Source organism: Hyperolius riggenbachi, chromosome 7 (assembly GCF_040937935.1).
Source record: "Hyperolius riggenbachi isolate aHypRig1 chromosome 7, aHypRig1.pri, whole genome shotgun sequence".
Classification (NCBI taxonomy): Eukaryota; Metazoa; Chordata; class Amphibia; order Anura; family Hyperoliidae; genus Hyperolius; species Hyperolius riggenbachi.
In genome coordinates this window covers 213257852-213279680 of record NC_090652.1, presented here as the reverse complement: position 1 = coordinate 213279680, position 21829 = coordinate 213257852, and the positions used below count along the sequence as shown (strand labels likewise).

The following is a 21829-nucleotide window of genomic DNA, read 5'->3' as shown; positions in this document are numbered from 1 at the left end:
ATTAGCCTTGCTCATGTGCCTGCTAGAGACAGACTAGGGACAGCTGCTGCAGACTTGTTCTCCTAGGGACAGATTAGTCAGGCTCTTGCCTTCTTAGCTTGCTCCTAGCTGAATCTTATTGCTATAATAGCGCCCCAGAACAGCTCTTTTCAGAGCTCATCCTGCTCGTGTGATCATTTTTTTTTCCTGTGTTTGAAACTGACACTTGTGTTGTTTAGACAGCATTGCTAATTCATACTGTGTGTCCCACTGCCAGCAGCAGCAGCACATTCAGTGACTACCTGTGTGTGTGAGACACTTGTATTGCTTAGACAGCATTGCTAATTCATAATGTGTGTGTCCCACTGCCAGCAGCCCACCAGCATTCAGCAGCACATTCAGGGACTACCTGTGTGTGTGACAGGGAGCTGCACATTGTACTACCCACCCAGTACTAGTACCTGTTGTGTTTAGTTAACGCACCTCATCACACCTACGTTTGTGTTGAGTGAACCCACCTCGCTGCACATAACTACCTTTTGTGTTGAGTGAACTTGCCTCACTGCATATAACTACCTTTTAAGTTGAGTGAACTCACCTCACTGCATATCTACCTTTTCTGTAGAGTGAACTCACCTCACTGCATATAACTACCTTTGTGTTGAGTGAACTCAGCTGACTGCATCTAACTATCTGTTGTGTTCAGTGAACTCACCTCACTGCATATATAACTACCTTTGGGTTGAGTGAACTCACCTCACTGCATATAGCTACCTTTTGTGTTCAGTGAACTCACCTCACTGCATATATAACTACCTTTGGGTTGAGTGAACTCACCTCACTGCAAATAACTACCTTTGTGTTGAGTGAACTCAGCTGACTGCATCTAACTACCTGTTGTGTTCCGTGAACTCACCTCACTGCATATATAACTACCTTTGGGTTGAGTGAACTCACCTCACTGCATATATAACTACCTTTGGGTTGAATGAACTCACCTCACTGCATATCTACCTTTTCTGTTGAGTGAACTCACCTCACTGCATATAACTACCTTTGTGTTGAGTAAACTCAGCTGACTGCATCTAACTACCTGTTGTGTTCAGTGAACTCACCTCACTGCATATATAACTACCTTTGGGTTGAGTGAACTCACCTCACTGCATATAGCTACCTTTTGTGTTCAGTGAACTCACCTCACTGCATATATAACTACCTTTGGGTTGAGTGAACTCACCTCACTGCATATAGCTACCTTTTGTGTTCAGTGAACTCACCTCACTGCAAATAACTACCTTTGTGTTGAGTGAACTCAGCTGACTGCATCTAACTACCTGTTGTGTTCCGTGAACTCACCTCACTGCATATATAACTACCTTTGGGTTGAGTGAACTCACCTCACTGCACATAGCTACCTTTTGTGTTCAGTGAACTCACCTCACTGCATATATAACTACCTTTGGGTTGAGTGAACTCACCTCACTGCATATCTACCTTTTCTGTTGAGTGAACTCACCTCACTGCATATAACTACCTTTGTGTTGAGTGAACTCAGCTGACTGCATCTAACTACCTTTGTGTTCAGTGAACTCACCTCACTGCATATATAACTACCTTTGGGTTGAGTGAACTCACCTCAATGCATATCTACCTTTTCTGTTGAGTGAACTCACCTCACTGCATATAACTACCTTTGTGTTGAGTGAACTCAGCTGACTGCATCTAACTACCTGTTGTGTTCAGTGAACTCACCTCACTGCATATATAACTACCTTTGGGTTGAGTGAACTCACCTCAATGCATATCTACCTTTTCTGTTGAGTGAACTCACCTCACTGCATATAACTACCTTTGGGTTGAGTGAACTCACCTCACTGCATATAGCTACCTTTTGTGTTCAGTGAACTCACCTCACTGCATATATAACTACCTTTGGGTTGAGTGAACTCACCTCACTGCATATAGCTACCTTTTGTGTTCAGTGAACTCACCTCACTGCATATATAACTACCTTTGTGTTGAGTGAACTCACCTCACTGCATATAGCTACCTTTTGTGTTCAGTGAACTCACTTTACTGCATATATAACTACCTTTGGGTTGAGTGAACTCACCTTACTGCATATCTACCTTTTCTGTTGAGTGAACTCACCTCACTGCATATACCTAGCTTCCCCCCGAGATTGACAAAATGGACAAACCAGGTAGAGGGAGAGGTAGAGGCAGACTCAGAGGAAGGCCACCTGGCACTGGCAGGTCTGTGCGAGGTGGTGTTGCTGTGATTTCGTGCGGACCTGGCCCAAAGTACAGTGCTCAGAAGAAGGCACGTGCCATCACTTCCCAAAATTGTGAGGACGTGCTTGAGTATTTAACACAGAACACCTCATCTCCCGCAGCCACCAGCGCTACAAAAAGCACCACATCCGCTGCATTTGACACTTTGCAGGAGTTATTTGGTGGTGGTGGTGAAATCACTGATTCACAGCCACTACTGCAACAACAAGAAGAAGGCGCAGGTACACCACCTCATACGTCTGAGTTAGGTGGCGATAGTATGGACATAACGTGTGAGGAGGGGCATGATGAACCACCTGAAGTTGGTGCAGTTGTGGAGTTGTCTGAGGAAAGCGAAGCTGGGCAGGAGGATTATGATGACGATTATACGGATGCCACGTATGTTCCCAATAGAGGAGATGACCAGGGGGACAGTTCAGAGGGGGGGCCAGAGAGGAGTAGGAGGAGACGACTCCATGATAGAAGCAGAGGGAGCTATATGTGGTGGCAGTGCCCGATAGTTAGAAAATTTTGGGATGATATCATCCTCCTGGCCGAGAGATTGCTAAAAGAAAAATTTGAACTTACACCGAAGGAAGCAATCCTTAGTTATACAGCTAAAAAAGAAAGCCTTGGATGCTCTCTGATTAAAGAATACGGCACGATAGTTGCCAAAAGTATTATCGCTAATAACTGGAAAAATCCGTCTAGGCTAGATATAGGAGAATGGTTTGTTAGGATGGATGAACTGTGTAAGAACAAGGAGCTGGGAACTACGAATAAAATAGAAGAAATATGGAGAAGCCTTACAGCTAATCTCGGTTAGGTTTACCCTGGGGAGGGACTGAGCTGAGAATTGGGAGTCGCTGGCGAGCGTTGTTGGGGCTGGGGGGGGGGCGGTGTTGGTTGGTATTAGAGTGGGATGATGGGCCCCTGGGAAGGAGTGGATGATGGGGTGACTGTGAGTGGCACATTTGGGACGCCTATGTTTGTTGGATAATTTTGCAAGGTACAGATACCCTTCAAAAGAGAGGTTGGAGAGATGAGAGGAGTATATACAGGATGTTGACAGGGCACATGTATATGATTGTGGTATGAGAAGGATAAATAGATAATTGTCTCAGCAACAGTCATGTAATTGTGGGAAATAAGAGTTTAATGATGAAGAAAGTTACAGAGATGCCTATTTAGCTCTTATCAATTTACGATGAATAAACTATGATGATCACACATTTCAGTTTAGGGGTATGGCAAGAAAAGAAATTGCTAATGCCCCATGTAACTGATTACTCATGAATTTGGGTCTGTGTGCTGAGTTGAAAAAAAAAGAAAAAAAAAAAAAAAAAAAAAAGAAGCAGAGGGAGCTCGTCCTCAGAAACAGCTGGGGGCAGTGTCCGGCGCCATATATCGCCAGCTATGGCCAGCCAGCCAACATGCCCTTCAAGGTCAGCTGTTGATGCCACTGTAGTGCCATCACCCCAGGGGGGCTCAGCGGTTTGGAAATATTTTAACGTGTGTGCCTCAGATAGGAGCAAAGCCATCTGTTCTCTCTGCCTCCAAAAATTGAGCCGTGGAAAGGCCAACACTCACGTAGGGACAAGTGCCTTACGAAGGCACCTGGAGAAAAGGCACAAACAGCTATGGGAAGAACACCTGAGGAAAAGCAGCACCCCTCAAAAGACAAGCCACCCTCCTTCTCCTCTTCCTCCTTCAGGTGCATTGTCTTCATCCGCTTTCTCCCTTGAACCTTCACAGCCACCCTCCTTCACACCGCCTCTGCCCTTGAGCGGTTCCTGCTCCTCTGCCCACAGCAGTAGCCAGGTGTCCGTGAAGGAAGTCTTTGAGCGGAAGAAGCCAATTTCGGCCAGTCACCCTCTTGCCCGGCGTCTGACAGCTGGTGTGGCGGAACTATTAGCTCGCCAGCTATTACCATACAAGCTGGTGGAGTCAGAGGCTTTCCGTAAATTTGTGGCCATTGGGACACCGCAGTGGAAGATACCAGGCCGCACTTATTTTTCACGAAAGGCCATATCCAAACTGTACCGTGCAGTTCAGAGGCAAGTGGTGTCATCTATTGCGAAGAGCGTTGGGTCAAGGGTCCACCTGACCACGGATGCCTGGTCTGCCAAGCACAGGCAGGGCCGCTACATTACGTACACAGCCCATTGGGTCAACCTGGTGACCGATGGCAGCAAGCAGGGAGTACGTGGCTGCGCAGCGGACCGACTTGTGACACCTCCATGGCTTGCAGACAGGCCTCCTGTCAGTTGAACTCTAGCGGTGCTGCCATCTCCTCTTCCTCTCCAGCTACACAGCCCCATCTCCCCAGAGCCTACGCTGCATGCCAGGTACGACGGTGTCACGCAATTTTAGACATGCCTTGCCTCAAAGCGGAGAGTCACACTGGAGCAGCTCTCCTGGCTGCTCTTAACAAACAGGTGGAGCAATGGCTGACCCCGCACCAGCTGGAGATCGGCAACGTGGTGTGTGAGAACGCCAGCAATCTCCTTTCCACTTTGAATTTGGGAAAGCTGACACATGTACCCTGCATGGCACATGTGCTGAATCTGGTCGTGCAAAGATTTGTCTCAAAGTACGTCCTGAAGCAGACCAGGAAGTTGTGTGGGCATTTCAGGCGGTCTTATACGGACATGGCACGCTTTGCGGACATTCAGCGGAAAAACAACATGCCGGTGAGACGCTTGATATGCGATAGCCCAACTCGCTGGAATTCCACCCTGCTCATGTTCTGTCGCCTGCTAGATCAGGAGAAAGCCATCACCCAGTACCTGTACAACTACAGTAGAAGGACACAATCTGGGAAGATGGGGATGTTGTGGCCCAACAGCTGGACACTGATGCGAAATGCATGCAGGACCATGCGGCCATTTGAGGAGGTGACCAACCTGGTGAGTAGCGCTGAAGGCACCATCAGCGACTTGATCCCCTACGCTTACTTCATGGAGCGTGCCGTGCGTAGAGTGGTGGATGAAGCTGTGGAGGAGCGGGAACAGGAACAGCTACGGCAGGAGGATTCGTGGGAGCGATTTACATCCGAACCACATGTTTCCTCGACACCTGCGGCACCACAGAGGGGGGAGGAGGAGGAAGAAGAGGAGTCGTGTGGGGAAGGAGAGGAGTCAAACTCGGATGACGATTATGAGGAAGGAGTTTCTGTGGAGGAGGAAGAGGCGGCGGCGGCAGCAGAAGAACAACCGCAGCAGCCATCACAGGGGGCTTCTGCTGCTCCACGTTCCCGTGGTATTGTTCGTGGCTGGGGGGAGGAAGAGGAGTTGCGTGACGTCACTGTGGAAGAGCAAGAGGAGATGGAGAGTACGTCTGGATCCGACTTTGTGCAGATGGCCTCTTTCATGTTGTCCAGCCTGTTGAGGGACCCCCGTATCAAAAAACTCAAGGGGAATGACCTGTACTGGGTGGCCACGTTACTAGACCCTCGGTACAGGCACAAAGTGGCAGACCTGTTACCAACTCAACACAAGGCGGAAAGGATGCAGCACTTGCAGAACAAGCTGTCAATGATGCTTTACAATGCATTTAAGGGTGATGTGACAGTACAACGCAATAAAGGTACCACTGGCAGTAATCCTCCTCCTCCTCACCAGTCCACGCAGGCAAGGACAGGACGCTCCAGCGATCTCGGGGTGATGTCGGACATGCGGACATTCTTTAGTCCAACGCCTCACAGTAGCCCTTCAGGATCCACCCTCCACCAACACCTGGACCGGCAGGTAGCCGACTACCTGGCCTTAAGTGTGGATGTACACACTGCGACTGCGAGCAGCGAGGATGAACCCTTGCTCTACTGGTTGCGCATGCTTGACCTGTGGCCAGAGCTGTCCCAATTTGCCATACAACTTCTCTCTTGCCCTGCCGCAAGCGACCTGTCAGAAAGGACCTTCAGTGCAGCTGGAGGCATTGTCACTGAGAAGAGAAGTCATGACAGTGTTCAGTACCTGACCTTTATCAAAATGAATGAGGCATGGATCCCTGAGGGCTATTGCACGACCGAAGACTAAGTCAGTCCCCACACACAGCATCTCTGCCTGCAGGCCGCTTGACTGCCTTCTCCGCCACCACCACCAGGGTCCAGGACTCTAGGCGGATTCCAGAATTAGCAGCAGCCGCTATACTAATTTTTCTGGGGCGTGCACATGCCTGCCTAATTTTTCTGGCTGAACTGCAGGCGGCTGCAACAAAAAAAAAAGGCATGTACATGTGCCCATCCCCCTTCGTGATCATTACCTTGCCGCGGTCAAAGGGCCTGCGTATCACAATGAAGCAATGACCGCCGGCTATATGAGTGTCTCGGGTGGGGGTGGCACTGTTGTTTCATTGTGGTCAGACCAAACTTGATCAGCTGGACAGTCACTGTTCTGTCATTCAGCTACATCAGCCGGGCGACCATATGTGCTGAAAAGCCACCATCACCTGCACTCTAGTCATGGTGCGCACCAGTCCAGCACGGCCGTCACTACACAAACGGCTGTTTGCAGTCACTGCATACCTTTTACTGCATCTGTGACTGCACATTGTATTATACCTGGCAGTCAGTGCAGAACTTGCACTTCAATGGATGGCAGACTTGCCCTCCATAACGGATTCCCGTTAAAGGATTTAAAGCTGATTCATTACAATTAGGGCCTCAAAAGTCCTCCTGAGTCCTGTATTGTTATTTTTGGTCACTACCTCGGGGCGGGCGTGCATGCCTGCCTGCTGCCCTCCTTGCCTGTGTAGTGGTAGCCGTTGCTCAGGCTCCACATCGGATTCCATCCCTCATTCCCCGGCCATTACCCGGGGTCACAAATGGCAGACTTGCCCGCCTCCATATGATTCTCGTGAAAGGAATGTGGTGTCATCTTTGCCCGCCATAACTGGTTCTCGTTAAAGGATTTAAAGTACATTCATTTCAAATACACAGCAGGGCCTCGAAAGTCCTCCTCCTGTATTGTTATTTTTGGTCACTACCTCGGGGCAGGCGTGCATGCCTGCCTGCTGCCCTCCTTGGATGTGTAGTGGTATCCGTTGCTCAGGCTCCACACCGGATTCAAAACCTCATTCCCCGGCCATTACCCGGGGTCACAATGCCAGACTTGCCCGCCTCCATAGGATTCTCATTGTAGCGGTACTGAACAAGTACACAGCAAGTAGAAAATGTAATTTAAAAACAAAACGTAAGCTTTTTAACAATGCCATGGAAAGTTGAGAAGGCAGTCACACATTACCTGACATCACTGAGTGAGGAAGAGCAATATCGCCATGTTGCGCAGTAGTCCAGCATGGCCGTTACCAAACAGCTGGTAACTTGCGGTGCATTACACAGTTAGTTTGGTGCGTCAGTGTGAAGCAGTACTCTAATTACACTACCTGATTGATGTATACACATGCAAGATGTTTTAAAGCAAGTTAGGCCTGCAATTTAGCATTCAATGTGATTTCTGCCCTTAAAACGCTGTTTTGCGTCACATCCAGATTTTTCCCCGGGACTTTTGGCGTGTATCCCACTCCGCCATGCCCCCCTCCAGGTGTTAGACCCCTTGAAACATATTTTCCATCACTTTTGTGGCCAGCATAATTTTTTCTATTTTTCAAAGTTCGCCTCCCCATTGAAGTCTATTGCGGTTCGCAAACTTTTCCACGAACCGGGTTCGCGAACCTAAAATCGGAAGTTCGGCCCATCTCTACTTGTGATCAATTTTTTTCATTTTGTGTGTGTGTCCCACAGACACTTGTGTTGCATATACAGCATTGTCAGTCACAGCTGCTGGTGGGACCCTTGGTAATTCCTACTGTGCCACTGCCAGGTCCAGCACATTCAGTGACTACCTGTGTGTGTGACAGCTGCACATTTGTAATACCAATCACTGCATACCCACCTGTGTTCAGTGCACCTACCTACCTACAAGAGCGCACGCAATGTCACTGCACCTGTTGATGGTACCTGTGTGTGTGACAGCTGCAGATTTGTAATACCAATCACTGCATACCCACCTGTGTTCAGTGCACCTACCTACCTATGTGAGCGCACGCAGTGTCACTGCACCTGTTGACGGTACCTGTGTGTGTGACAGCTGTACATTTGTAACACCAATCACTGCATACTCAACTGTTCCCCCCCCCCCCCCGATATGGACAAAACAACAGGCAGAGGCAGAGCCAGTAGCAGACCCAGAGGCAGGCCCCCCGGCAGGTCTGTTCGAGGTCGTGCTGACGTGATTTTGTGCGGCCCTGGCCCAAAGTATAGTGCTCAGAAGAAGGCACGTCCCATCAACTCCCAAGATTGTCAGGACGTGGTAGACTATTTAACATAGAACACCTCATCTTCCGCAGCCACCAGCGCTACTACAAGTACCACATCCGCTGCATTTGACACTTTGCAGAAGTTATTTGGTGGGGAATTAACTGATTCACAGACATTATTGTTACAACAAGATGAAGGCACTAAGCAAGTTACACCACCTCATATGTCTGAGTTAGGCGACACTATGGACGTAACGAGTGAGGAGTAGGAGGATGAAGTACCTGCTGTTGGTGCAGTTTATGAGGTGTCTGAGGCAAGCGAAGCTGGGGAGGATGATTATGATGATTATGATTATATGGATGCCACGTGGGATCCTAAAAGACAAGATGACCAAGGGGACAGTTCAGAGGGGGAGTCAGAGAGGAGTAGGAGGAGACGAGTTGCTGAAAGAAGCAGGGGGAGCTCGTCTTGAGAAACAGCTGGTGGCAGTTTCCGGCGCCATGTATTGCCACCTATGGACAGCCAGCCAACATGCCCTTCAACGTCAGCTGCTGAGGCCACCATAGTGCCCCACCCCAGGGGGGCTCAGCGGTTTGGAAATTTTTTGTGTGTCTGCCTTAGATCAGAGCAATGCCATCTGTTCTCTCTGCCGCCAAAAATTGAGCCGTGGAAAGGCCAACAGCCACGTAGGGACAGCTGTCTTACGAAGGCACATGGAGAAAAGGCACAAACTGCAATGGGAAGAGCACCTGAGGAAAAGCAGCACATAAAAGAAAAGCCACCCTCCTTCTCCTCTTCCTCCTTCAGGTGCATCATCTTCAGCCACTTTCTCCCTTGCACCTTCACAATCACAGCCACCCTCCTCCGGTCCGCCTCTCACCTTGACCGGTTCCTGCTCCTCTGCACACAGCAGCAGCCAGGTGTCTGTGAGGGAAATCTTTGAGCGGAAGAAACCAATGTCTGCCAGTCATACCCTTGCCCGGCGTCTGACAGCTGGCTTGGCAGAACTATTAGCTCGCCAGCTGTTACCATACCCCGCAATTATTTCTCAAAAAAGGCGATACCCAAACTGTACCATGAAGTTGAAAGGCAAGTGGTGTCATCTCTGGCACACAGCGTTGGGTCAAAGGTCCATCTGACCACGGATGCCTGCACAGTCTGCCAAGCACGGTCAGGGCAGGTACATTACTTGCACAGCCCATTGGGTCAACCTAGTGACCGCTGGCAAGCAGGGAGTATGTAGCTGTGCAGCGGACCAAGTTGTGACACCTCCACGGCTTGCAGGCAAGCCTGCTGCCACCTCCTCTCCTTCTCCTCCTACTCCTCCTGCTACATCCTCTTCGCTGTCATCCTCCTCCTCCTTGGCTGAGTGGCAGTGCTACTCTACTGGTGTTGCGATCTCCTCTCTAGCTACACAGCCCCAGCTCCCCAGGGCCTATGCTGCATGCCAGGTACGACGGTGTCACACCATCTTAGACATGTCTTGCCTCAAAGCAGAGAGTCACACTAGAGCAGCTCTCCTGGCTGCTCTTAACAAACAGGTGGTTCAGTGGCTGACCCCGCACCAACTGGAGATCGGTAACGTGGTGTGTGACAACGGCAGCAATCTCATTTCAGTTTTGAATTTGGGAAAGTTGACACATGTACTCTGCATGGCACATGTGCTCAATCTAATAATTCAGAAATTTGTGTCTAAGTACCCAGGCTTACAGGACATCCTGAATCAGTCTAGGAAGGCGTGTGGGCATTTCAGGAGGTCTTAAACGGCCATGGCACGCTTTGCCAATATTCAGCGGAGCAACAAATTGCCGGTGAGACGCTTGATTTGCGATAGCCCGACTCGCTGGAATTCGACCCTCCTTATGTTCAACCTCCTGGTACAACAGGAGAAAGCCGTCAAAAAGTATCTCTACAACTACAGTCAAAGGACACGCTCTGGGGATGTTCTGGACAAAGTACTGGACACTCATACGAAATGCCTGCAGGCTCATGCGGCCATTTGAGGAGGTGACAAACCTGGTGAGTCGCAGTGAAGGCGCCATCAGCGACTTGATCCCATATGCTTTCTTCCTGGAGCGTACCGTGCGTAGAGTGGTGGATCAAGCTGTGGAGGAGCGTGAACAGGAACAGGAGGAAGAGTTGTGGGATCAATTCTCAGCAGAAGCAGATGATTCCTCAACACCTGCGGCAGCACAGAGGGGGGAGGAGGAGGAGGAAGAATCGTGTGGGGAAGAGGAGTCAGATGATGAGGAAGGTGTGTTTTTTTGGGAGGAAGAGGAGGTGGTGGAAGAACAACTGCAGCAGGTGTTGCAGGAGGCTTGTGCTGCTCAACTTTCCCGTGGTATTGTTCGTGGCTGGGGGGAGGAGGAGAACTTAGCTGACATCACTGAGGAAGAGCAAGAGGAGATGGATAGTACGTCTGTATCCAACTTTGTGCAGATCAGGGGCGTAGGGCCTGTGGTCGCAACGGTCGCCTCGGCGACCGGGCCCGGCTCCTGAAGAGGCGGGGGAGGGGCCCGGGGGGCCCATGTCCGTTTGGACTCGGAGATCCCTGCGTGCGTTATTGGGAGGGGGGAGCTGCAGCCGTGGGGAGGGCAGTCCGGCCTCTCCCCGGGCCCCCCCCCTCCCCCTCAGATGCAGAGTGCGCAGCGCACGGAAGCGCTGTAGGCAGAACTCACCTGCCTGTGTTCCAAGCGCCGCTGGTCTCCTCCCGCTCTGCATAGATCTGCTGTTACACACTGCTTCCGGCTAAACAGGAAGCAGTGTGTAACAACATCTATACAGAGCGGGAGGAGACCAGCGGCGCAGGGACGGAGGTGAGTTCCGCCTACAGCGCTTCCGTGCGCTGCGCACTCTGCATCTGAGGGGGAGAGGAAGGGAGGGAGAGGGCAGCTAGCGACCTACCTACCTACCTAACCTACCCTGGGGGGCAGCTACCTACCTAACCTACCCTGGGGGGCCAGCTACCTACCTAACCTATCCTGGGGGGCCAGCTACCTACCTAACCTACCCTGGGGGGCCAGCTACCTACCTAACCTATCCTGGGGGGCAGCTACCTACCTAACCTATCCTGGGGGGCCAGCTACCTACCTAACCTATCCTGGGGGGCAGCTACCTACCTAACCTACCCTGGGGGGCCAGCTACCTACCTAACCTATCCTGGGGGGCCAGCTACCTACCTAACCTATCCTGGGGGGCCAGCTACCTACCTAACCTATCCTGGGGGGCCAGCTACCTACCTAACCTATCCTGGGGGGCCAGCTACCTACCTAACCTATCCTGGGGGGCCAGCTACCTACCTAACCTATCCTGGGGGGCCAGCTACCTACCTAACCTATCCTGGGGGGCCAGCTACCTACCTAACCTATCCTGGGGGGCCAGCTACCTACCTAACCTATCCTGGGGGGCCAGCTACCTACCTAACCTATCCTGGGGGGCAGCTACCTACCTAACCTATCCTGGGGGGCAGCTACCTACCTAACCTATCCTGGGGGGCCAGCTACCTACCTAACCTATCCTGGGGGGCCAGCTACCTACCTAACCTATCCTGGGGGGCCAGCTACCTACCTAACCTATCCTGGGGGGCAGCTACCTACTCTAACCTATCCGGGGGGGCAGCTACCTACTCTAACCTATCCTGGGGGGCCAGCTACCTACCTAACCTATCCTGGGGGGCCAGCTACCTACCTAACCTATCCTGGGGGGCCAGCTACCTACCTAACCTATCCTGGGGGGCCAGCTACCTACCTAACCTATCCTGGGGGGCCAGCTACCTACCTAACCTATCCTGGGGGGCCAGCTACCTACCTAAGCTATCCTGGGGGGCAGCTACCTACCTAAGCTATCCTGGGGGGGCAGCTACCTAACCTATCCTGGGGGGGCAGCTACCTAACCTATCCTGGGGGGGCAGCTACCTACTTAACCTATCCTGGGGGGCCAGCTACCTACCTAACCTATCCTGGGGGGGCCAGCTACCTACCTAACCTATCCTGGGGGGCCAGCTACCTACCTAACCTATCCTGGGGGGCAGCTACCTACTCTAACCTATCCGGGGGGGCAGCTACCTACTCTAACCTATCCTGGGGGAAAGCTACCTAATCTATCCTGGGGGGCAGCTACCTAACCTATCCTGGGGGGCACCTACCTCATCTAACCTATACTGGGGGGCAGCTACCTAATCTAACCTATACTGGGGGGCACCTACCTATCTAACCTGGGGGCACTTAATTGTCTAACCTGTATTCGGGGCACCTAGCTAGCCTATACAGGTGGCAACTATACTGGCTACCTATATTGGAGGCACCTACCTAACTAACCTATACTGGGGGCACCTACCTATCTAACCTATGCTGGGGGCAACTATTCTGGCTACCTATATTAGAGGCACCCACCTAGCTAACCTGTACTGGCGGCGCCTGCCTATCTAACCTATACTGGGGGCAACTATACTGGCTACCTATGCTGGAGGCACCTACCTGGCTAACCTATACCGGGGGCAACTATACTGGCGTACCTATGCCTGGCTACCTATACTGGGGGGACCTATAGCTGGCTATAGGGATTCGGATATGTGTGTGCGTCGGGTGTTGCCGGGGGAGGGGGGCTGTTGTTGCCGTGGGGGGGGGGGGCCCACATCCAGATTCCGCATCGGGGCCCAGAGGTTTGTAGCTACGCCACTGGTGCAGATGGCAGGCTGGACAGCATGTCCAGCCTGTTGAGGGACCCCCGTATAAAAAAACCTCAAGGGGAATGAGCTGTACTGGGTGGCCACGCTACTAGACCCTCGGTATAGGCAAAAAGTGGCGGAGATGTTTCCAAATCACCAGAAGGCAGAAAGGATGCAGCACTTGCAGAACAAGCTGGAAACTATGCTTTACAGTGCGTTTAAGGGTGATGTCACAGCAAAACGGAATAAAGGTGCCTCTGCCAGTAATCCTCCTCCTCCCATGTCCACGCAGGCTCTAGCGATCTCATGGGGATGTCGGACATGCGGACATTGTCCAACGCCTTGCCGTAGCCCTTCTGGATCTACTGCCTTGACTGGCAGGTAGCCGACTACCTTACCTTAAGTGTAGATGTAGACACTGTGAGCAGCGATGAACCCTTGGACTACTGGGTGCGCAGGCTTGACCTGTGGCCAGAGCTATCACAATTTGCCATACAACTACAGCTGTCTTGCCCTGCCTCAAGCGTCCTGTCAGAAAGGACCTTCAGCGCAGATGGAGGCATTGTCACTGAGAAGAGAAGTCGCCTAGGTCACAAAAGTGTTCAGTACCTCACCTTTATCAAAATGAATGAGGCATGGATTCCGGAGGGCTACTGCCCGCCCAAAGACTAAATCAGTCCCTGTACACAGCATCTCTGCCTGCATGCTGTGTGACTGCCTGCCCCATGACTAAGTCGGTCCCCACACAGCATCTCTGCAGACCGCTTGACTGCCTTCTCCGCCACCACCAACAGGGTCCAGGACTCCAGGCAGATTCCTGAATTTTTAAGGCCACTGTTAGCAGCGGCCAATATAATAATTTTTCTGGTGCGTGTACATGCCTGCCTAATTTTTCTGGCTGCACTGCAGCTGCAACAACAAAACAAAAGGCATGTACATGTGTCAATTCCCCTTCATGATCGTTACCTCGCCGCGGTGAAGGGGCTTGCGTATCACAATGAAGCAATGACCACCGGCTATATGAGTGTCTCGGGGGGGGGGGGGGGGGCTGAGATTGAGCTACCTCAACCTCTGCCCGGCGACCATATGGGCTGGAAAGCCGCCATCACCTGCACTCTCATGCGCACCAGTCCAGCATGGCCGTCACTACACAAACTGCTGTGTGCGGTGCGTTACACAGTGAGTTTGGTGTGTCAGTGTGAAGCAATACACTAATTACACTCCCTGATTGATGTATACACATGCAAGATGTTTTAAAGCACTTTAGGCCTCCAATTTAGCATGCAATGTGATTTCTGCCCTTAAAACGCTTTGCGTCAAATCCAGATTTTTCCCCGGGACTTTTGGCGTGTATCCCACTCCCCCATGCAAAAACTCAGATGTAAGACGCCTTGAAACATCTTTTCCATCACTTTTGTGGCCAGCATAAATGTTTCTAATTTTCGAAAGTCGCCTCCCCATAAGTCTATTGCGTCCGCGGAAGTTCGCGCGAACCAAACTTTTTGCGGAGGTTCGCGTTCGAGGTTTGCAAATCAAAAATCAGAGGTTCGAGCCATCTCTACTGCTAAACACCAGCAATGCGGGCTTGTTCACATTACAAGAGCTTTTTAAGCGATTTTGAAAAGCTCATGGAATGCTATAGGTGATTTTGACAAAAATCTCATTGCTCCAGTGTGAACACACACATAGGATAACATTAGCAGGAGGTTTTAATACCACAAAGCACTTAGAAAAGCTCTTGTAATTTTAACACAATTTAATTAATCAATTCTTTCTAAGTACTGTTCACATTGTAGCCTACAGGAATGTCTACTTTGACATAATCCAGCAGAGGGCATACTTACTCTTTATATGAATCTTATTCCTCTGCTTCCCTTGTTGTATAGAAGCTTGGTCTCACAGAGAATACACAGTAATGCCATGTCCAGTTAGTATTTTAGCCACGCACCTGCATTAATGTTGGATCCTGTGTTGCTGCATATATTTCGATTTCCTGATTCTCCTTTTTAGGTATAACACGGATGCTTTGGGTTTCCATGTAGAAATGCTCCTGTCCGCCCATGTGTATCTCACCTTTTCCATTTAAACAATGAGAGATAAAGCATTTTATTCATTCAAACCGTTGGTATACAAGCAGACAACATAATGGGCTGAGTGCTATAAAGACGCGCTCTATTATACCTCCTGCCTAAATTGATCCTGTATTGGGTCACTACATTTCTGCTAGCTAATAAGGCTGCATTTTTACTGTGACTGCAGCAGTAGCTGCTATCACTAATGGGGCTCTTCAAAGCACCGGGAAGTCTTTACTGTATAATCATATGAGAATCTGACTATAGACTCCACTACAAAGTCTCCTTTCCTTTCTGACACAACATCTACCTAACCTTGGCATTAGCCCAGATGACATCACCAGGGGGCATCAGAGGTTGCTGCAGGCAGCAAAAAGTCTAGACTCTAGAAACATTCCAAAGTGGGTTTTTTAAAGTAAAATATAAATTGAGCTTGGATATGCCAGTGGTGGGCCGAAACTTCTCATGTGCGAAACTTTGCATCGAAATTCGCAATTACGCATCGTAATCGTAATGCAAAATTTCGCATAATTTTGTGCCGATTTTACTGGCTAATAGGAAAGCCCCCATACATGCTATTGCTACCAAAATTGCTACATATGTTAAGGAGAATAGTGGGTACAAGTAAAAAAAAATTATTGTTCAAAAAGACCTTGTAGTTTTTGAGAAAATCGATTTTAAAAATGCAAAGAAAAATGTTTTTTAAACTGTCATTTTTGAGTTTAAAAAACATTTTTTCTTAGCATTTTTAAAATCGATTTTCTCAAAAACGACACAGTCTTTTTGGAAATTTTTTTTGACTTGTACCCACTATTCTGCTTAACATATGTAGCAATTTTGGCGTCAATAGCATATATGATGGCTTTGCTATTCACTGCCAAAGTCAGCACGAAATTAAGCAAAAATTAAGCAAAACTACGAATGACTATACGAAATCAATTAAATGTAGAAATCATAATTACATATAAGTGAAATTGCGAAAATGTACGCAAAAATTTGCATAATGTAACATGTGGAAAAGGCAGCTGCGGTGAACAGCGCTACCACCGCAGCTGTCTCCAGCACTCATACCAGCAGAGTTTCCGGGCCTCAGGCGTCTAGGACACTGAGGCCGGAACTGTCAGTTGCACATAGGGTTGTCCTGTCGCACGCAGACAGGACCTTTATGCGGGGAGGAGGCGCGTCAGCTGACCAGCTGGTCGGCTGACAACAGAGGGGACGCTCGCCGCTCCCCATTGGTTGATCGCTGGGGGCGTGCCTGGAGGGTCTCCCTCTGCTTCATAAGCCTTGCCATGTCACTCGCAACTTGTCTGCTGTTGCGAATACTTCGTGTTAGCGCTTAGACCTTTAGATAGTTCCGGTGTGCTTTGATCCGGGAGGAAACCGGGGATTTCACACAAGATAGGAATTGTTTGATTATCTCTAGCATTAACTTACTGTTATTATTTGTATATGACTCTGGCTCGTTCTGACTACTCTCTTGCTAAGTGATTCTGTACCTTTGCACATCTGATCTTGTTGCCTACCCTGCCTGATTATATCTTCTTGACTCTGCCTTCCGATTTAGTACTGCATCTGTCTGTCTGTTGCCGAACCCGATCGGTCTAACTACTCTCTCTCACCAGAGGGCCCTTGTCTCTGGTGAGAGGCTCTACACTGATAGTACCCACCAGCTCCTCTGGTGAGGTACAGCTCTTATCAGTATTACTGTTGCACCAAACACCATCAGTATTTGTTGTCACGTCAGCTTCAGATATACCAGCATTATAGGTAATTCTGCAGATCACCTTATAATCCGGTATATTTCTGCATTATAGGTGATACTGCAGATCACCTATTAATCAGAATTCTGACGATTGCTGACACAAATCGTTACACGTAATCATAATTAGCTTATTACGATCATCATTGGGATATGCAAATCTGAACGGATTTTGGTGAAGTGAAGCAGGACACCCCTTCCTGTCTTGCGATGTACTGGGAAAATAAGCAGGTACCTCAGAGTTTCAGCATTTCATTTCTCAGGTAATTGTTGTCTTTACAGTTGCCCATGTTAAACACTGGATGGAGAATTTCAGGGCTTTCTACCGTCTATCAAACTTGTAGCCTTTTTATTTTATGTGATTAAGTTATATTAGCAGCATTAAGTTAATACTATCTAAATAGATAGTTATATCTAAATAGAAAGCAGGAAATGTTGGTGCAGCTGCTCAAGTGAATAGATCTTAGTTACACACTTCTTTTCAAGTCCCTTTCTGTGGACATAGATTCATAGTGGTGTTCCTCAACAGAGAAGAAGTCATCATTGAAGACAGAGACAGGGCGTTTCTGGCTATTGTAGAGCCCTAGGCAAAATTTCTACTTTCACCCACATCTGCCAGTGCTAATAAAACACTAATAATATACTGCAATAATGAAATATCCCATTGCTTATATTAAAAGGTTTGGAAGAACTTGGTAAGCAGGGCAAAGGTCAGCAGCCGTATTTTTGATTCATAGACAAACACTAAAGTATTATCCTACTGTGCATTGTGCAAAAAAACATTAGTGCATTGTAATCCTCACTGTGGTAAACCACCATCATTTAATCAATTTCAAGGACGGTAATAGTTTCTCTCTTTTCATATTCTACTTTTTAAGCATTTACGTATGTATTGTTTTGCTAACAAACCTTCTAGTATGTGATCTGTTGTTTTAAACGCCTCATCAACATTCCCGCATTCCACCTTCTTCTCCGGTTCAAAGAAGGAATTATGTTTTATGGCATCCTAAAATGAAAGGCCCCAAAACACAGGACATGTATAAGGCTTTGTACATAGTAAGTCTGCAGTCTTTTTCATGCATTTATGTTTGAGGTGCTTTGAAACCAGTGGAGTAGCAATAGGGGGTGCAGAGGTAGCGACCGCATCGGGGCCCTTGGGCCAGACGGGCCCCAAGAGGCCCTCCCTCAAGCACAATATTAGCTCTCTATTGGTCCTGTACTGGTAATAACCATTTCTATAGATGCTTGAAATAGTTGTAATCATTAATAAACTGTTTCCCATCCCCTCCTTGCATCTCTGGCACTGTGGAAATCCTTGGCAGGTTTTGATGCACCGTATCAATTGTTATGTATAGAGTGCTGGGGGGGGGGGCCCATGTAAAACTTGCACCGGGGACCATAGCTCCTTAGCTACGCCACTGTTTGAAACCTTAATGACTACTAAATGATCTTTTCTCAGAGATTTTACTTTAATAATAATTATTATTATTATTATTGGATATAAAAAAAAAATGTCAACCTTTAAACAAGCACATCAAGTATAAGGAACTTAAAGAAAATGTATGGTCATCTGAGATAAGATATTTGTATTATTGCATTTTACAGCATATCAAATGAAGCAGCTTCAATCAAGAAGTTGGAATCTCCCATAAATCAGTCATTTCAAGTTTTTCACTGAAATGTGAATGGTTAAATATAGTAAATAAGTGGACATAACTTCAATTACCATTTTCTTCTTTTGCATTGGCTAACCAGCATCATCATCTACCAGTTTCTTGACAAAGCTGCCGTAAAGTGCTACTGCAATCTGTGTCACACTACACCTTTTGGTCCTTGAAATTTACAAAACATTAAGGGGGTCATCAATGTATTTGACGAGTCCTTCTCTTAATTATTACAGAGCACCTGACTTCTCAAATCTTTAGCTTAAAAGAACCTGAACCGAGTAAAATTATTTAAAATAAACACATGATGTACCTGCAAATGAATATTACATACTTACCTCGCTGTCAGTTCTTCTCAGAAGCTCACTGTATTCTCCTAATGTTGATCCCTTTCAGTTCTGATAAGAATTTGTCAGAATGGAAATATATCAGTTACTGTCAGTTTTATATCAGTTGCTGTCAGATATAGCTGAAATGACAACTGATGTGCAAGGTAATGCCCATGTTTCCCAATGGCTCAAGTGGGTTATATTACATTTTAACAGTGTGCTGACCTGGAAGCTGTTACAGGGTCATTGCCAATTCTAAAATGGAGGACAGAGAATCCCATCAATCACAGTGGACAAACGGGATGTGGGAGAGGAGAAAGAGATTGATGAGTAGACTACACGGGAGGTAAGTATGACCTGTGTATGTTTGTTTTGACTTTTAATTTTCATGTCAGGTTTGCTTTAAAAATAAGCCCTCCAGCTATATAGCTGCACCTTTCTGAACCATCAAAACTCAGGTCAGGGCAGTATACTAACTGCTTTTATAGTAACTGCAGCCAGATGATGCTGCGCCCATTATTCATTGGGGTTCTACAGCAACTGTCTGTTCTGTTATGGTCTATAGTTATGCCTTTGGGCATGTTTATCAAGGTGAGGCATACCCTTTTTGTCACCATATGGCATCTGTTTAATTAGATGTACGAAGTGACACAAAAAAATGTCTCTTTTCAAGCTATATATAATTTTAAAAATTGTTGTATACATTTTTATAAATAGCTAAAGTAATCAATTCTCTCCAACTTTTTCATATATGCCAGTTCCCAGCCACAGAACAAATAAGGATTTTTTTTGTGGGAGGGGGTCATATTTTTTCATTATCTCTGTGGCAGTAGGGGCTAGGAACCACAAATATATCACCCCCTCAATATTAAGACTCTTCCATACTAGGATTCAAAAGGGCTAATGGGTGATTTATCAGGAAATAACTTTAAACATTATCTAAAATTAGGTAAGCTTTAAGCATATTTTTAGTTACAACAACAACGTGCACAAAAGCATTTTTCATGACCTATTTGTATAGTACTTCAGGTACCCAATCAACCCTAGCATCTGCCAGCACTGGATTATACTTGGTCAAAGAGGCCTACAGGGGCAAACGCAGGATTTTTAAGGTGGGAATTCCTGAAAGGTCCGGAAGCACTTATGTCCCAGAGTGCTTCCGAAGACAGGTGGCTCCATACTGCCCATGCACAAAAGTGCGCTGGCGTATTACGGAGCTGCCTATCTTTGGAAGTACTCAAGGACACGAGTGTTTCTGAGGGCTTCTGGTAGCAGCAAATTTGAACGGGGGACAGCGATGGAACAACTCCCCGAGAGAGAAACGGCAGATAGACTTAGTTTGGACAATTCAGTGGAATATGTCACAGTGTCACATAGCGCAAGCGATAGCCATATGATGCAGGGTTATATGCATCTGCGGAAGATGGCGGCGCTATATAAATACTAAATAATAATAGTTTGCCTCACCAGGATTGCACTTTTATTTAGCTTTCCTATATGACAAGAAGACACAGACACCCAGCACTAGGGAAAGAGGGAAACAAAGGTGAATGAAGGAGGCTGGTGCACACCAAAAGGGCTTCTGAGCGTTTTTCAAATCGACAGTGATTTGAAAAGCGCTTGGCTAATGTTACCCTATGAGGGTGTTCTCACAGCAGTGTTGTGATTTTTTTCAAAATCGCAGGTATATTGCATGTAGCATTTTTTTGAGCAATTCATTCAGAAATCGCTCTGAAAATCGCTTCACAAAATTGCACTCACTAATTGCTAGCAATTGCTATTGTGATTTTGGCGTGCATTAGCCCAGTAAGAGGAGGAGTGGAGAGAGACTGAGAATAGCCTGAGATGGAGCAGAGAGCTTATCTGTATTGCAGGAAGCAGCCCTCCTGGAGTCTCAGGACTGTCAAAAACTTTTCACCTTGTATAACACCTTATCCACACATGCAGTCATTATAACAATGAGGAGAGACCAGACAGATATTTGCCCACGGACCCTCCAGGCAAGCTCTGCATCATGCTGTGTATATTTACCAGATTGCCTGCCCTCTAATTGCACTTTTATCAGCTAGCCTTGTGTTTCACCTGAATACACTAGACACAAATCTCTGAATGAAGGGCTGCCTGGGGGGAGATTGCCCCCCTTCCAGCCAGCACTAGGGGAAGGAGGAAAACAATAGTGAATGCAGAGAGAGTATCTGTATTGCAGTCCCCTATTGCTACTTGCATGTGTCTCCTGTCCCTGCCAGCCAAATCCAAAAAAGCCTCTCACACAAGCTGCAGGCAGCCCTCCTGGAGTTTAGGGACTGTCAAAACTTTTCAACCTGTGAAATACCTTTTGTAGCTGTCTACATGCAGTCTTTACAATAGTGAAAGAGCTGAGTTTTTCCCACAATCCCTGCAGGAGGCAAGCCTTTACCATCTCGCCCGCTTCAGCGATTTCAGGGAATTTTTTTTAAAGGGACATGAGTCTCAGGGGGGTGTTCCATACACCCAGAACCCTGGTCTGGATACGCCAGTGGCCTATACCTCCAGGCACTTCCATAACACAGAACTGACGTGCGGTCTTTGTTACCTCTGACCCTCTGGAAATTTGAAACTTAGCTACCCCCCCCCCCCAAAAAGAAATCTAAATAACAACTTGCTGATGTTTAAAAAACACAATGGCCTCAATTCACTAAGCTTATCTCCTGTCTTTAATAACTCTTCTAGAGTTATCACCATGGTAATAAGGCATGTAGTATTCTGGAAACATTTTACCTCAGGCAAACCTAAAGTTAACTCTTCTGTCTTTAAGTTAATTCTTCAATCCTTAAAATAACTCCAGA

General features: G+C 47.8%; 1 protein-coding gene across 1 annotated transcript in view; it reads right to left on the bottom strand.

Annotated features, from left to right (window-relative positions):
• Positions 1-21829, bottom strand: part of LOC137524809 (aldehyde oxidase 1-like) — a 198592-nt gene that overhangs the window by 74717 nt on the left and 102046 nt on the right. Inside the window, exons 20-21 of the mRNA XM_068245134.1 lie at positions 17921-18017; positions 15126-15250 (exon numbers count right to left, since the gene is read on the bottom strand). Coding sequence (XP_068101235.1) covers positions 15126-15250; positions 17921-18017 — 222 coding nt within the window. The remainder of the gene's footprint in view (positions 1-15125; positions 15251-17920; positions 18018-21829) is intronic.